The 17,699-nt window shown below is 47.3% G+C and overlaps 1 protein-coding gene across 2 annotated transcripts; it reads left to right on the top strand.

The window, feature by feature from the left end:
- Window positions 1–24: 24 nt before the first annotated feature.
- On the top strand, window positions 25–17,264 carry GTPBP1 (GTP binding protein 1). Of its 2 annotated transcripts, XM_048944389.1 has the most exons (13): window positions 25–238; window positions 4,331–4,442; window positions 6,567–6,747; window positions 7,619–7,967; window positions 8,423–8,546; window positions 10,375–10,489; window positions 10,931–11,075; window positions 11,218–11,400; window positions 11,884–12,019; window positions 12,595–12,773; window positions 13,272–13,469; window positions 14,543–14,584; window positions 15,005–17,264. In XM_048944389.1, exons 1-13 carry the CDS (start codon window positions 47–49, stop codon window positions 15,095–15,097), a joined length of 2,049 nt encoding a protein of 682 aa, XP_048800346.1. In that variant the 5' UTR covers window positions 25–46; the 3' UTR covers window positions 15,098–17,264. The 2 variants fall into 2 exon arrangements, with proteins under 2 accessions (XP_048800346.1, XP_048800354.1); XM_048944397.1 differs by lacking the exon at window positions 14,543–14,584.
- The last annotated feature ends 435 nt before the right edge of the window (window positions 17,265–17,699 follow it).

The raw sequence follows: 17,699 nt of genomic DNA, 5'->3' as shown, positions 1-17,699 counted from the left end.
GCTTCCCGGGGCGGAGGGGTGGGGGCGGAGTGCCGGGGTAGGGAAGATGGCGGCGGCGGAGCGGAGCCGCTCCCCGGCGGGGGGCTCCCCGGTGCCGGCCTGCATGTTCGCCCCGGAGCCCGGCTCTCCGGGCGGGAGACCTCGTTCGGCAGCGGCCGCCCGCTCCCTGCGTTCTTCTTTCGAAGCGGAGGATGGTGAGACACTCAACGGAGAGCCCGAGATCGACCTCACCAGCAAGGTAGGCCCAGCGGCGGGCGCTCCGGCGGCGGGCAGGGGCTGGGCCTGTTGTCAGAGGGTCCAGTCCAGAGGGAACGGGTTGGTAGGGATGGCAGGAATTGTGGTAGGGCTCCTCGAGGTCTGTCCCGTTCGGCCGCTCTCTGTAACCCTGTGCTCCGAGGGCCCGGCTCCTCTGTACGGGAGGGAGAGCTGTGGTGTGTGGCTGTAGGAGCCTTTGGCTGCTAGGGAACGGCTGAACTCTGAATGCTCAAGATATCTGAATGCTGAAGATATGCTGTAAGGAAGCGAAGGATGAGCATGGAAAATTCAGCGTCTGCCGGGCCACCTGTTTGTGTCTGAAAGAGCTGGGCGAGGTGTGGATACTGGGTGCCAGCGCCGACCTGTCTGTGTGCTTTGTGTTGAATACAACCGGCGTGGAGGAGCACGCAGGAGGGCTCCGAGGGCTGTCACCAGCCTTGACAGTCGGGAACCGCCCACAACTCTGACCAAGAGGGAGGAAAGCTCTTCTCCTGCTGCTTCTATTAGTGTCGGCAGCCGGCCATCCACTCCCAGGCGCCTGCAGGCAAAGTGGAAGTGACAGGTGAGCATTATTTTGACCTTTATTACGATTGACTTTTCTGCACGGCAGTATATACCTGCTGCCCTGTTTTCTCAGAAGGAGCAGTGCTGCAGTGGCACAGGCTGCCCAGGGAGGTGGTGCAGTCACCATCCCTGGTGGTGTTCCAGAGCCATGTGGATGTGGCACTGAGAGTCGTGGTCAGTGGGCATGGTGGGGATGGGCTGGCAGTTGAACTAAGTGATCTTGGAAGTCTTTTCCAACCTTAATGATTCTGTGCTTCTACGATCTCTGTCTTGGATGAGTGCTAAGGCTGTCAGCTCTGCCCATGCTCTGTTCTCAAAACAGCAGTCCCATATGATGAGAACACAAGAGCTAACTTGGCCTCTTCCCCAACCCCCCTATTTCTCTGTCTATCCAGCTGAATTACTTCTCACCACTTTCTGCTTAAAACAGTGATTCCCACTGCAGTTAGTTTGTTAGCTGGCCTTCTGTCCCGCTCTGACCCAGCTCCTTGCTGTCTGACACACTTCTCTCCCATTCCCCTCCCCAGCGTGTTTGCTATGAGATCTGCTCTTCTTAGAGCATGACACTGGGGATTCTCTTGATTCTCTTAGCAAGCACATATACTTTATCAGTTGATCAAGCAAACTGTTCCATTCATCAGCACAAATCCATTATCGCATTAATCTTAACAGGTGCTTGTTTTCCCTTCAGTACTAATACACTGCAGTAGTAATTATCTTTTAGGTCAAAAACATATCTCACAAAGCTATTAGTGAAGCAGAATTTTTTTAAGTTGTTATACGTTTGTTCTGCGCTGACAACGAAACATTAGTAGCACTCAAAGTATGCCTGTCTACAGGAAATAGGAAGCAAAATATGATGTTACAGAAGGTGTTGGTGTGAGATGGAAATGTCACAGGGCTGGGTTGTCTTTCCCCTGACTTCCCACTGGTTCATGGTAGCCTCCCAGCCAAACGTCAGACTGTGTCATACCAGTAGAGCAGCACTGAATGCTGCTTACTATTTGTTTTGCCTTTAACCTTTGTGGTTTGCTCACCTTTTGGGTAGGGGATGTATATTCCCTTAGGACTGCCTGAGAAATATTCACGCTATAACCTTAGCTTGACTGCAGCAAAAGCTTTGAATTGCTGTTTGTTTATTATGGCATCTTTCTTGCTGATGAGCAAAGCAGAGTACACAGTCTGGTTGCCCCTTGGAATCAGCTCATCTAGCTGTAGCTGCTGCCAATTTCTGGTCTGTGTTAATCCCAGAGCTGATCAGAGAAAAGGTGGGAAATGTGACCTCTCCTCAGACATTGGGTTTAGAAATGGCATCACAAATTTGTGAGATATGTTTCTTTCTGCTGTCATGAGAATGGAACAATAAATGGTTTTTGCTTTTTTGCCTTATAGGAGTTCTGAGATTGCTAGACCTGCATGACTTCTGCAAACTGTTCAGTGTTTGGCAAAGTTGAAAGAACAAAAGTGAAAATGTTTGACTTGATGAAAACCTGAAAAACAAGAGTGTGTAATACAAGCATAGATGGGATTTCTCAAAGGTGGGAAAAGAAAACAAACATAGAAAGCCTCTCTCTGACACAGAAGGGATCTTCAGAACACCAAGTGAAGTGTTGCAATGAGCTAGGACAGTGCAGAACTGGCTGGTGACTGCAGGCAGCAGAAGAAGCCACGAGAAATGCTGAACAACACTGAAAGATCTGATCCATGAAAGCTGCCACTTGATCTATCCTTCCTTCTCTTGACATCCCACTAAATCATATCATATGCAAGCTTCATCACTGGGGGAGGCTTTGAAGGACTCCTGCTCTTCAAGGCAATGTTGTAGCCCCTGAACACCTTTCAACATCACCACTGCTGATGGCGAGCAGCGTTCTGATCTGTGCAACCTGAATGTGTGCATATACTGTGCTCTGTGAGCCCACAGCCCTCCTGCCCAGCTCTGTGAAGAAGGGTCGCAGCGAGCTGCTTGGCTGAAATGTGCCTGGTACTTCAGTCAACACACTGTTGAAGCATTCAGACTTGTAGAAGTGGTGCTGAGGCTTGCAGACTTGGTGCTGAGGCTTGAAGAAATGAAAGTTAGCGTGCCTCTATGCTGATGGCCCTTCTGTTTACTGATCTTAATGGATATAGCCACCTATTTAATAGATTTTCCTGAGTTCCTGACCTGTACTAGTTCACTAGCATGAGCAGTGAGGTGGTTTGCCAGGAGCTCCTGAAAGTGCTCACTGTACAAAACAAGCCCTACATGTCAACACACAGCCTTTCATTCCTGTCCTGATCAAACCTCTGAGCAGATTCCGATTCTCCTCTTCATACATTCAGTGGTCTCCTCTGAAAAACAAAACAAAGCCCAACCAAACCAGAACACACCTGTAATAAAGGCAAAACTCAGTGTTTTGTAGTACAGTAGAGAAAAACAGTGCCCTAGTACATCAGAGAGCTTTACTATCTGTACTGCTTTGCAGACCATGCCAAGTAGTTCAGAGCCTTAGATAGGGCACGCATCTAGAGCAAGTGCATGAAGGTGGTTGTCTCTCAGCTCTTTGTCCCTTGCAGAAATACTGATGTTGGGTGCTACTGTTAAGATCTGAGGAAGGCACTGCTTAGGCTGCCTTAAGCCCTCTCATTAACACTTGGTATCTGTGCTTCATTTTTCCAGATGTGCTCATTGCTGTAGTTTTGAAAGCTGCTCAAACATTGGTTATGATCTTTTATGCTCCAGATTTCTAAGAAAGGACTTTATCACCTATGTAGCAGCAGGTGGCAAAAGCTGAATACACATTTTGTTAGCTGTGCCAGCAAGTCGGGCTGTTTGAGGTCAGGCCTGCAGATGTAATGATTGTGAGCTGCTATAAGCCATATGCTGTAGATGCTTTAGACAAATCTAGCCTGGTTTCTCACTGGTCTGGGTGCACAGTGGCTGTGCTTATGGAGCGTGTGTGTGAGAGCAGCTGGTGGAAGTATGGATTTCATGGAGTGCTGTAGGGTGTCATGGCAGTGCCTATCTACAGAGCTCCTGGTTTTGCTGCCTACTTGTGCCCTGCAGTGGGTCTGTAGAGCTTCCACTTGTGGATGAACAGCAGAAGTACCCACCTATGGTATTTGTTTGGAGGAAATCCCTCGTCCCCTTTGTGCTTTCCTTGCATGGAAACAGGTATTTCACAGAAGTCAAAGTGGGATGTTCACTTGTATGTGGCTTTTAAACATCGGTTGCTTCAAAATGAGATGCTTGGTATTCCTACTTGCTTTGAAGTAAACCTTCCCATGTAAATGAGCTCTGAGCTCAGGCTAATCATCTCATGCAGTGTCACAAGGAAATAGTTGCCAGCAAAGCTGTCCTGAAAAAAAAAAACAACCAGCCACATATACACACAAAGCCAGAAAATGGTCGTTGGAAAAAAGCTTTCATCTTTCAATAAAGCACACTGATTATCTCATAGTGCAAGTAGATTTTGATTATTTATTTTTTTTCCTTGACATCTGCATGTTGGGTATTTAATCTCTTTTCCAGCTGGTGATGGTGAGTCCAACCTCAGAGCAGTACGACAGTTTGCTGCGGCAGATGTCGGAGAGGATCGATGAGGGATGCGGGGAGACCATCTATGTCATCGGGCAGGGATCAGGTCAGTGCAGCTCCCTCTGGGTAACAAGAGAAAACATGAAAATGATAACCTCTGTGACTGCTGTTGAAGATGGCACTTCACCAGAATAACATGGAACCCTTCCTAAAGTGTAGCAGAAGGCCGTCTTATCTACTTGTATAAAATCATACAGTTTCTTTGGTAATGTGTGCCTCTGCTGCAGAGAGGGAGGCTTGCCTGTTCTGAACATGAGGTCTTTGTGTCACATTCACTCAGCTGTGACTGCACGCGTTTGCCTTTGCAGGTTTTAGCAGTTTAGGGTGGGCTACCTTTTTGTTCTTTTTCATGACTGGAACGTTCCCATCTGATGCTGATAAAATAGTACTGTGCGTGGCCTTGTTTTGAAATGCAAATTTCTGGATGCAAAATGAGTTGTCTGTCTCTATCATAAGGCTAAAGACGTACTTAAAGTATGCTAAATGTCTACTGAATATCTAGTTGTAGGCAAACGTTCTACTGGTTACTATGCCTGAGGAAGAATATAAAACCATGGTCATCAGTGTTAGGGTTGGCTGTAGTAATGGAGGGAATTGTGCTACCTCAGCACTGTTTGCTTTTCAGGTTTTCTTCGTGTCTTACAAAGCAGCCAACATAGAAAAGAAGCCAGGATTAGATGGGCAGTGGTCATGCAGCCAACTTCAAGGGAATGCTTTTGTGTCCAGACAAGCTTCCCAAATGTATTCTGAGCTCTTGGTCTTCCTGATAACCACAACTGCAGGGAGATCTGGCTAGTCAGGCTAGTAAATCCTTTCTCTTCTAGAACAACTTGTGGGTGTGTTAATAGGTTATTGTTGCAACGATGTCCTTAAAATAGGTGCTCGTTTCTTAAAGCAGGAGATAAAACTTCTGACTTCATTTCAGGCTACTGCGTAGCTGAGGAAAGTCGGGTTCCTTTCTGTAGATTGGGGCTATTGGAAACAACATTCAGTGGAAGAAAAAAAAAGATATCCCTCCACTTTCTCATTCCTTTTGAGTGTCTGTGATTTTTAATATGGTGGGAGTGATGACTGAGAGGCCAGGGAAGGCTGCTTCATCAGTATTGACAAATATCTGTTCTCCCTCCGCTGTTACTCCCATCCTCTACTCCTTGTTCCCTTCTATGACCCAGAACCCCAAGCATGCTTCTTGTTTTTCCCACCATCTCCACAACTTCTTAGTTTGCTTACGAAAAACTGCCCAGCAGCTCTGCGTGCTGCAGAGCTTTGCAGTGACTGAAATGCTGATTAGTCCATGCACAGTGCACTTACTGCTTACCAGCTGATGAGTCAGCCACGCATGTAAATGACTGTACAGCAGTAGTTTGGGTCATCCAGGTGCTGTGTGTCACTTCACCTTTCTTTGTGTGTGTTTTTGGTTGGTTGATTTTTTTTTTTACCCCACAGAGGAGATTCTGGCCTGAGATCTGTGCAGCTTCTGAGTACGTGGGGTAGGAGAACAGCTGAGAGCTCTGGTGGCCTTTCAAGTAGCTGAGTGGTTGCCACTGTCTTTCTCTGACAGTCAGCACTTTGCTGGGGTGAGCTGTGCAGAAAGAAGCAAGAGTGCCTCATTCTTTTTTTTTCCCCTGCCTCGTGTCCTTGTCAGCATTTCTTCCAAGCGCGAGGATGAAGGCAATGAGTTGGGCCAAAACCCTTGTTTTAACTGAAGCATGTGGGGGCCAAAGGAATTGCTGCGCAGGCCAGATTTGCAGGAAAGTGGAGTTGGTATGTGTTTTTTTCTGAAGTAAGCCGATAGCTTAAATTGCCTCCACAGTCACTGGTTAACCATGATGATATTCCAGTCAGAGCTTTCAGTTCTTCTATGGTTTTTCCTTTATTACAGTGTGAGTGGAGATTCTCTGTCAGACTGAAGGAGATTCTTGTTTGTGGTAATAACAAAGGAAGCTCTCTTTGGTGAAAGATGGTGCATTTCTAGTATATTTTAAGACTTAAAATAGATAGTCCTTTATTCTCTTTGGCAAGGGACGTTTGTTCTGTGGATATGGTTGATGTCTCTGGTTCACATATGAGTCCTGATCGGTGTGAAAGTGCCAAACAGGGCTCAAACTGCTGCTGGCTGTTGCACAGCGATGCTCACAGACTGTCCTTTGTCTCCTCAACCTCACACCAGATGGGACCGAGTACGGTCTGAGCGAGGCAGACATGGAAGCATCCTATGCCACACTGAAGAGCATGGCCGAGCAGATCGAGGCCGACGTGATCCTCCTGCGGGAGCACCAGGAGGCAGGGGGCAGGGTGCAGGACTACCTGGTTCGGAAACGTGTGGGTGACAACGACTTCCTGGAGGTCAGGTGAGGAGCCGGGTGGAGACAGGTTTAGTCAGCAGCCCTGCTGCATTCTTACCCTGTGAGCACTCTGTGATGCTGAGCCAGCAACGCTGGTTTGAGTCTAGGTGTTGTCGTTGCCCAGCAAAGCTTGACCACTCCTTGCTAATGAAATCTCCTTTTTGTTGTCATCGCTGTCTTTTTTTGCACACAAACTGTAGAGATTTACCTCTGTATAGTTGGGAGCTGTTGTTTGGGTGATGGTGTGGGGATATTTGTGCTAGAATTCCGTCAGGATTTTCTTCCACTCCAAGACTGATGATTCTGATCGCCCTTTAGTGGATATCTAATAGCTTGTATAATTTGACTTCAGAATCCGCCCAGCCTTGGATGGAATGGATTTCCACCATTTACCAACAATCATCACCTTTATCAGAAACAGGAAGGGGATTGCTGTAAGGAAGGGTCTTCTAGGAGGTTTCGTTTTTGTTTGGGCTTTGCCTTTTCCAGGAACAACAGCTTATATTTCTCTTTTCTCCTAGCGTATGGTGCTATTGCAACATGAAGAATACAAAAATGGTAGAGGGATTCTAGCCCAAGCTGGCATTTAGATTTTTGAACTGCCACAGCACCTGTGTTTGACTGCAGAGACTAGGAGTTAGAAGAAGAGATATTCTGAGCATCAGTGACATATTTCAGCAATCTTTTACTTTTCAGTCCCTAGACCTTGTGATGTTCCCTGTTAACTGGGAACAGTGAAAGAACCTCTGCTCTGCTGGTAGAGATCCAACTATTTAAAATTGCTGGGAGAAGGAACTATTTGCAGGAGCGGTGGTGTTTGGAGTTTGTTGCTTCAGGTATCAGATTTTAACAGGCTCCTTTTTCCTTTCTCCTTCAGGGTAGCAGTGGTTGGCAATGTGGATGCAGGAAAGAGCACCCTGCTGGGTGTCCTGACACACGGTGAGCTCGACAACGGCCGAGGCTTTGCTCGGCAAAAGCTCTTCCGCCATAAGCATGAGATTGAGTCAGGCCGCACCAGCAGTGTGGGCAATGACATCCTGGGCTTTGATAGCGAGGGCAACGTGGTGAACAAGCCCGACAGCCACGGTGGCAGCTTGGAGTGGACAAAGATCTGCGAGAAATCCACCAAGGTCATTACTTTCATTGACCTGGCTGGTCACGAAAAATACCTGAAAACCACCGTCTTTGGCATGACCGGCCATTTACCTGACTTCTGCATGCTTATGGTAGGTAGCAAGAAAGATATATGGTACCTGCAGTAAGAGTGCTGTTTGCAGCTTTACAGCCTCAACTTCTTCCCTATTGTGAGGTCCCTGTGGGTTGTGGAGGGAGGCAGCATCTCCCAGGGATGGAGAGGAGCTGCTGCTAGGGATATATAGGCAGGATTCTGGGACAAGTTCCCCAGGACTCTCAATCACTAAGAGGTCCAAGATGTATGATTCTTGGCAAGTGAAAGCTTTCTAGACTCCAGAGCACCTTGTTAGAGCTGTGGAGAAATGATTCCTTAGCCAGTAGCTGCGAGCATTTGAAGTGAGCAGAGTCTCCTCATTTGGTTCCTCTGCCACGTCTACAACGTGACCATAGCCTACTGTGAGTCTGATGCAAGACATTCTCTGTAAGCCAGCTTGCTGCAGGAGGAACACTGAAGGAGGAATACTGACATCCCTTGTATCTGCTGTAGGTTGGCAGTAATGCTGGGATTGTGGGAATGACCAAGGAGCACTTGGGCCTGGCACTTGCACTGAATGTTCCTGTCTTTGTTGTGGTGACCAAGATCGACATGTGCCCAGCCAATATCCTCCAAGGTAAGTCTATATGCTCTCTCCAGGTGTGTTCCTTACTTCTGAATCTGCCATTGTCCTCCATTTGGGTTGAGGAATCATTGCCAGAGGAAAGCTGCATTATCTGGTTTTGACTGCATCTTAAACACCTTCCAGAAATCTAAACTTTTTATTTCCCTCGCTCATTTGCAAGGCAGTTTGCTTGTAGTCACCATTTCAGAGTGACCCTGGTTGGAGGAGCTCAGCTGGGCAACAAAAAAGTGTCTGCTATAGGATTTTGTTTAACTGAGCTCTAAGGAGAAAAGTGTGCAGGTAGGGCAGTGCTTTTTGTTTTCTCTGTGGGTGTTCAAACCTGGAGAGAAAGTCTGGAAGTTCTCTTGAAATTTGCTGCTTCTTGCCCACAGTTTGGATGTGATCTTAAGCTGTTGTCAGTCTTGTTCTCTGGCAGCTGCTAGGCAAAGAGCCAGCTGCTCGTTGCATCCTGCTTACCTGGGCACTTCTCACATATGCTGGCATCACTTCAGCAGCTCCTTCTTTTGTCTGACCAACTAACCAACATGCAGTAAATCACAGTTCAAGGCAGCCATAAATGTGTAGCAGGACTGCAGAAGGCACAGGTGAAGGATGGTAGTGAGCATCAGGGGCTAGCAACTTCCTTGGGACCCCAGCAGTGGCCCTTTATCCTGCTTGACATTTTTTTCAGGGTGTGACCAGTTCTCACCTTCAAAATCCCTCAGATGTGTTCTCACATCTTCAAGAATGTGCTGTGGTTAATTGGAGTGATGCTTTTTTTTGCTAAGCAGTCCTTTGGATCGGGAAAGTGGGTGCTCCCAGTACTGTCTGTAGTCAGCTTGTTTTTGTAAAAATCCTGAGTGTGTTTCAGGGCAACAGAAGCATGTGATCCAAAAGGAATTTGAATATTTCTATAATAAGTTTGTGAAATAAATGCAAGGCCTGACTAATAGCATAATGACTGGGAAGGAAGGGGAATGTTTGGCTCAGCGAAGAGAGAAGAGCTGCTCTTGGGAGAGGCCTCCCTTGTATCATGTTCTGTTTAAATTAAATAGACACAAGGTTTGGCTCAAATGTATCTGTGAAGAGCAGATGGCATGATTAGATGTTTGTCTTTGTATCCAAAACATTACTCTCCCATAGGCAATCGTTTGTTCACAAAAACCATTTAATTGGATGACAATTGAATGATTTACTCTTTTAAACCCATATCAGCCTTTTGTTTTATCCCCTGTTGTTTTTTCCCCTCATGTTTTAAGGCAGAAAACTGATGCTACTGCATTAGGTATTGCCCCTGCCGGATGACAGATAGAAGGCTTAGAATAGAAGTTAAAAAGGGAAGAATTCAAAGCTGAGAGCTGGGAGATTTGTCCCAAAACTGTTATATCTGGTTCTACGTTGTCGTGGTCTTTACAGATGATCTTTACTTTTTATGCTTCTCTGATCTTCTGTGGTAGGTTGGTTGCCAGCCAAAGTCTTTTGAGGTTTGTTTGGTCAAAATTGATTTCTAATTCACATATTCTCCGGCACAAGAAAGCCTTTCTAGGAAGAGGAAGTATTTTATAACTACTTACAGCTCCTTAATAGACAGCTATTCACAGCACTGCACTTGTAGCTGCAAATATCTGTCTGTCGCTTTGCAGCAGGCATGAGATAGAAGATGGAATGGCTCCTAAATGCCACCTTGGCTGTAGCAAACTCACAGTAGCACTCTCACACTTTTGGCCATTTTCTCCTGTCTATTTGTGCAAGAGTGCCAGCCTCCCTTCGGGAAAGCCAGCAAAAGTGATCTGTGAAGGCGGGAGATGCTGCCCTAACAATATTCATTTCACCCTTTAAGAAACCCTGAAGCTGTTACAGCGACTGCTGAAGTCCCCAGGGTGCAGGAAGATTCCCGTGCTGGTTCAGAGCAAGGATGATGTCATTGTAACAGCCTCCAACTTCAGCTCAGAGAGGTAATGGGAGTAGAAGAGAGTTGTTTCTCTTTCAATCCTATCTGGAGACTGGGTGAGAAGGTTCAGAGAGAGTCCCGTTGTCTAGATGTGTTCAGGTTGTGTTTGCCATGTGGTGTGTTGATTCCCCAAGAATGTGTTCTGAGATTGACCTGCTCGTTGCTCCCCTCTGAGGCAGAAATGAGAGGCTGCTTGTGGGCAGTCTGCAGGGTACTTGACTTCCTTCAGTCTTGGAACCTTCCACTTTTTCCTGAATGTCATTAGAAGGCAGGGGCAGTGTTGTAGGTTTTCAGAGATGGGGTGTTGTACACCTGACTGCTTGTCAGGTTCTCCCTTCCTAGCACTGTGTGTTGAATACAGTCCAAGATTGTGAATGTCTCCCTACATGTGGAATCCCAGGCAGGGAGGCGAACTAACTCAGTTTTCATCAATTTCCCTTTACAGGATGTGTCCAATTTTCCAGATTTCGAATGTCACCGGGGAGAACCTAGACTTGCTGAAGATGTTTCTTAATCTCTTGTCTCCACGGACCAGTTACAGGGAAGAAGAACCAGCAGAATTCCAGATAGATGATACTTACTCTGTCCCGGTAAGGGACCTGGCATTTGGAGCAATTTTCCACTGTTTGTTTTAGGTTGAAGCAGGTATCATCCCTAGGAAGGGATGTTCTAAAACTCATCTGTGAGTGTGGTTGAATAACCCTGGTTACTGGTGTTTGTTTTCTGGCATAGGGTGTAGGAACGGTTGTGTCTGGGACCACGCTGAGGGGCCTGATCAAACTGAATGACACCTTGCTGCTGGGGCCGGATCCGCTTGGCAACTTCCTGCCTATTGCTGTCAAATCCATCCACCGCAAGAGAATGCCTGTCAAAGAAGTGCGGGGAGGCCAGACTGCCTCCTTTGCTTTGAAAAAGGTGAGATGATCTGCTCAGGACCCCCAGAATAGGGGCTACCCCCGTAATTCCAGAGTGCTCTTGAAGATCAGCTGCTATTGGACTGCAAATCTCAGCTACCTTGTTTTGTGGCACAGTAAAATCCCATAGAAATCTTGTAGATCCCATGTTCCACCTGACAGGTGCTAGACCACAGCAGTGGGACCCAAGACAATGAGGAATAATGTTGGAGATGTGTAACAAAGCAAGAAAATTCTCTGTGCTGCAACTGCATTAGTGTTTCTGAGTAAGATGTCCTCAGAAATTTCTGCTGAGCTTGATTTTTGCAACCTTTGCATAACACAGTTGCCTACTGCTAAATTGCATTTGCTTTGCCTTTTTGTGTGCACGAGTTAATATCTGTGAAATCCCTCAGGATCCTTCTGGATGCAGTCATGCAGAGAAGAAAATCTCTTCTCCAAAGAGTCATGCTGAAGATTTTTTTGGGGGGTCTCTGCTTTTCAGATCAAGCGTTCTTCCATCCGGAAAGGAATGGTGATGGTGTCACCCCGCCTGAATCCACAAGCATCATGGGAGTTTGAAGCAGAGATTCTGGTGCTCCATCACCCCACCACCATCAGCCCACGGTATCAGGCCATGGGTAAGTGTCAGAGAGCAGCCTCAGCTGTTTTTCCCAGTGGTAGTAGTTTACTTCAGCTTTAGTCTTTTCAGTCCTGATGGCTCTGTCAACATGAATAGAAGCCCGAGTTCTTGCTTTTACTGTCCCAGCAATCCATTAGAGGGACAGGAGGGAGGGAAGAGACTGAGAAGAGTAATGGAGAGAAATGTGTAAAAAGGAGATCTGTGACTTCAAGTGTTTTTGTAGCCTGCCTGAGCTTTATCTCCATAGTGCAAAGATTCTTAATCTTCCAGTGCAGATAGACTCATTCTGGTCTGGCCCTCTAGCCCAGCTGCTTGGTGTGTAAGGATTCTGTTAAGGGTGCTTCATAAAGTCTCCATCTAAAGGCAACTGTTCTATCTCATACGTGTTTTCTCTTTGAGGACTGAACAAAGGCAGACGTGTGACGCATATAGTCTACGCTACAGAATTGATTTTCACCTATCAAACTCAGCACTGTTAGTTTTAAAGTAGCAAGAGCTGCCTCAGATGTCTTCCTAAAGCTTATTCCTCTAATGACACCATTCGTTGAAAGCTTTTGTGCATTACGTTCACAGTTCATTGTGGCAGCATCCGTCAGACAGCCACAATTCTCAGCATGGACAAGGACTGCCTGAGGACAGGGGACAAAGCCACAGTGCACTTTCGTTTCATCAAAACCCCAGAGTATTTGCATATAGACCAGCGCCTGGTCTTCCGTGAAGGCCGTACCAAAGCTGTGGGTACCATCACAAAGGTAAAGGCCAAAGAGTCTGACTTTTTTTTTTTGCCCATTAGCTACTTGTGTCACTGAGAAGCCAGCAGGAGAATCCCATTAGCTCTGGAGAACTGAAGGAAGAATCACAGTCCTGACGTGGGTTGCAGATGCCCAATATGCTTTGCTGTGTGGTGGGTCTTGGCTGGTACAAATGTGGGGATGAGGCAGTAGGGGGTGACCCCAAATGCCTCTGGTTCTTAAGACTTACTCTCTTTCTGGGAGCTTCCAGCTGGTCTCTTTGATTCACGTGGTGGAGGTTTGAGTGACATCTGAGTGGCACTTTCAGCCCCATAGAGATTCTGGAGGGCAGATGAGGATTTCTTTGAATAGAATGCTGTCTATATTCTTTTCCCAGTATTTGTTGGTATTAATTCTCCCAATTTTTTTGTTTGTTTGTTTAAATAATGGTGCTGAACCTTAACACATTGGCCTAGCAATTTTAATGTCGCTTGTGTCCTCTCCCTTTGTGATACACAGTTACTCCAGACCACCAATAACTCCCCGATGAACTCCAAGCCACAGCAGATCAAGATGCAGTCAACAAAGAAGGGAGCTCTTACAAAACGAGAGGATGGTGTTCCTCCAGTTGGGATGGCAACTGGGGGCCCACTGGTGGGGGATGAGCCCCCCTCAACAGCTGCAGCACCACCAACACCTACTGCCCTGCAGCCATCGGTAAGTGAGGGAAGCAGCTTGTCCTTTCTAGCTCTTTGCAGCCTGTTTTTCAGCTGTTGGAGGAAAGGTGCTCTAGAAAACAACTGTTATTTTCATTGCACTCACCTCGAGACTTAATGTGTGGCAGAAGCAAATGGAAATATAAATAGTCTCACAGCAAAAATCAGAATTATCCGATGACTGGATGACTTTTCAAGGCTGACCTTCCAGCAGCAAGAAGTGCAGGGGCCTGGGATAATTAAAGTTGACCTCAGGCGTAAGGCTGTGTAACTTTGCAGTATCTCACTACTTGACTGCGATCATGGTGGAAAAGTTCTTCCATATGCCCAGTAGCTGAAGTAGCAAAGCATTTAAAAAAAACACAGAACGGATCTCTACTGCCTGAATGAGAGATGGAGAATCCCCACACTAGAGAAACTGCAACACAAGTAGTGGTATCGAGCACAGTTGACAGAAAGAAGATGGAGATACCTAAAGAAAGGGGACACTCTGGTTCTTTGGTGCTCCTTTCTGGAGCCAGTTGTACTCGGTGATCCTTATGGATCCCTTCCAGCTTGGGATATATTAGATTCTAAGGAAAGGCCTTAGAATCTAATTTACATCCACTTTCTGGATGTATTTGTCCAACTTGCCTTGTTGGTTAGGACTTCTCAGCTTGGTTTTTCCAAGAAGGAGACCCAGCTGTGAAAAGGAACAGAAACTCCATTGTAACAGCGAGCTTTAGGAGTTATTTTATCAGCTTTATTACACAGATCTTCTCCTTTCGCTGTACTTATCTGGTGAGCAGCAAAAGATTCAGAAACTGACTGTCAAGATTCTTGGTCAGTGTTCTCGCTTTTCATTTTAACTGTGGTAGTTGCTATTGGCCAGCCTGGCTTCTGAAAGAGGGCCCTCTGGCAGAGGTTCTTTCCTGTGTAATGCTTGTGGCTTCTTATTGATCGCTTGTCACCTTGTTGTGGAGTCACTGTGGTTATAGGAAAAGCTCCTCACTTGTTTTGTCCCTACCCCTGAGAGTCTGTGTTGCTTTTGCTCTTGCTGATTTCTGTCTCTCTCTCCTCGATGCTTCCCATCAGCCTGCACTGGATGAAGAGCCCCACATCCGTGAGGGCAACAAGGTATTTGGCTACTTTGAATGAGAATGGTGGGTTTGGCTGGAGCCTGGGGACAGAGTCATGTTAGCAGGAGTGCTGGGAGGGGGGCCCTCCTTCAGTTCCCCACAAAGCCAAGGGAATCTGAGATTCAGTTGCCCAGATGCTGAGCTCTGTGGCTCGTGCTGACTCCTAGAGGAGCTAAGCACCCAGAATACTGGGAAAGCAGGTCTTCCCCAGCTCAGAGGCCCATACTTCGTGATGTGTTTGTCTGTCCTGTCACTCCTTCCCTCATGGTGCGTCTGCCTTTTTTCCTTCCTGCAGTGGTAAGCAGCCGAGCAGTGCAACCGCCATCCCGGTATCTGGATGTGTGTGTTGGACTCCTGCTGTGTTAATGATCTGATGTAGAGGTCACTGCATACTAAGATGTCTCTTCTTGTTTTTCAGTCAAAAGTTGGAGGAGGAGGCCGGCGACGAGGAGGTCAGCGCCATAAAGTGAAGTCTCAAGGAGCCTGTGTGACTCCTGCCAGCGGCTGCTAAATTTCTTACTCCTCCTCCTCCTGAGGAATTCTTCCTCTTTCCTTCATTTCTTATCCAAAAGATCCAGAGCAGCTCAAACCAAAACCCATCCCAGCTGACTGGCTGCAGAAGAAACTTCCTTCCTCCTCAAAGGAGAAGACGGAGAGGAACGTTAACTTATAAGCTAATGAAGGTGATAAGACACAGAACAGAGTAACTGACACCTTCCTCCTCCCCCTGTCGACACATTTTTGTACATCATGGGCTTAGTTTTTATTCTTATTAGTTTTTATTATATTTTGTGTGCATGAAGATAAGAGGAGAGACTGGACAGAGCCAAGAAGAGCCAGTTAGCTGCCTCCCTCCTCTCTCACCCCGTTCTGTCTACAGGACTTGCTGCTCTCTCTCACATGCTATCTCAAATCCTGGGGCTGTCAAACACCTGAAATTTCAGACTTGCAGTGGCTAAAATTCGTTGTTTAGGGTGATTCTTTATAGCACTGCTTCTGCACTGCTGTGGCCACGTGCCAGATATGTTTCTGAGTTCTACCCCATCGTAACAGATTTGTAAGTGGTTTTAATTTCACGTCACGTAGTGACGGAGATTTGAATGAGATGATGGTAAGAAAAAATGTGTTAGTTGGAGGTCTAAGAGGGAAGGAAATTGAAAAACAGTTACATTGATCTTAAGTTGAGGAATTCTGTACTAAATACCCTTCTCAAATGCATTAGTAGCAGTTAAGATTTTTATTTTTTTTTTAGAGGCAGAGTTAAAGGGGCAGCGGTTTGCCCATCCTCTCCCCCTTCCCTGCTTTTCCTACTGCCTGTTCAGTGCGTTTTGGAGCCAATCCTACTTGCCTCTCTTGGCTGTGGCAGCTCAATGAACAGTATTAACAATATTGTGCAGGAGCACTCAGTCCGTCCCTTGAGCCAGAGAAGAGCCTTCTCACCTTGACGGACAGAGACCCCACGGGGTGGAACAGACACCAGGTAAAGATGACCTTCCCTTGATTTTGGTTGCTCCAGGATTTCCTAAGTGTTTTCTAGAACTCACTGGCCCACTGGCTGTGGTAGAGATTATATGATTTGTCTTCTCCCCTCTTGGCCAAAGAGGGACCAAACTTACAGGAGTGCTTTCAGGTTTGGAAGTACACGGTAATTTTTCTCTCTTTAATTTAATTAATTCAGTTGTAAATGGTAAACTCTAGTTTCAGGAAGGCCCTGCAAGCATGCTCTGTGAATTACCAATATCATGTCTTCTAACCCCAGGCTGTGTGAGCGATCAGTTCCCTGTTTGTTCTCATCTCTCCTCTCACTCAGCCTCTTGGTGGCTGCCTGCAGGACAGGAGTTACCCCCTGTGGGTGGGAGTGCAGGGCCGTCTGGAGGGAGGAGATGGACACCAGCAGATGGCTGCTCTCCCCAGCAGGTGTGGTCACCTTCAGTTTCTTTGAGGTCCTTCTTCCCCAGTGGAAGACTTCTCACGGAGGGAGACTTTCAGGTTGTAGTCCCTCTGCAGAGGGCTGGTTCTGCTTCTTGCCAGAAGTGTAGAGCTCCTTCCATTCACTGCTTGGTTTCAGGTAGGCTGGAAAGCCAAGGTTGGAGGTAGGCTCAAGTGCCATCCGAGCGAGAGCAGGCATTAGGGCTTGAGAGGGAAAAGCTCGCCTCCTTACGTGGATATCAGCACTCCAAAAGCATTAAGCAGCGCGGTAAGGTGAGGAACACCACGGAGAGGAGGTACTTTGCCTTAGAGACTGTAGCGGCCTGAGCACGGGTGGCAGCGGGGAGGTCAGCCCGTCCTTCCCCAGCTATGTGCCTAAACACCAGCGCTCTCCTGGAGAGGGGGGGAACCATAGGCGGCTACGACACCGATAGCACCCGCATTGTGAGGGTGTGAAGTGTGGCTAAGCAGGGCACGAGGGCCTGCTGCCTTTGTCCTGGCCCTGTAGCAGCATCCAATGCATCAGATTTCACTGCCCTCCGCTTCTGAGGGGAGCGGGAGGCCGCGGTGGCGTTCTCTTTCTCCATTCCTTGTGCTCCAAATGAAGGAGACTGCCAAGACTGGAAGAGGGTTTACTTCAGTTGGGGTGAAGGAGGCGGTGCGATCTCTTTTGTGACCAGCATTCAAAGATCACTCGGGCTGGTGTGATCTATAAAAATAAATTTTAAAGAAGTTTGTTCTGAGTTAAAGGCTGTCTCGTGGCTTTTTGTCCTTCTGGAAAAGCAGCGCTTGCAGCTTCAACACCACCAGCCACAAGAATGTTCACCTGGCACTGCTCTCCTTTGCTGGCTGCAAGAGGAGGCCGTGCTTGCAGCAGGGAGCAAAGTCCAGAGGATTGCTGTAGCTGAGCCCCTGCAGAATTTGCTTTGTGTAAGAGTTGGTGCTTCTCATTGGTGGTGGAATGCCAAGCTTAGCAATTCTGCCGTAATTGGTGAGCATAGGCTCCAGCCAGCTCTAGGGTGCAGGGATGTTGTCCTTGTGCCAGAGCCTTCTCCCAGATACAAAGCAGCCTCACAGGGAACTGCAAGGGAGAGCCAACGCTGGGGCAGCCTCGGGTCATAGGCACAGCACAGAGCTGTGGCATTGCTAGAAGGCAGCAAGCACGGCTGCAGGCTTCAGCTTAA

The sequence above is a fragment of the Lagopus muta genome, chromosome 1, assembly GCF_023343835.1.
Source record: "Lagopus muta isolate bLagMut1 chromosome 1, bLagMut1 primary, whole genome shotgun sequence".
NCBI lineage: Eukaryota > Metazoa > Chordata > Aves > Galliformes > Phasianidae > Lagopus > Lagopus muta.
Note: the sequence above shows the minus strand (reverse complement) of the source record. Positions and strands in the feature narration are given on the sequence as shown.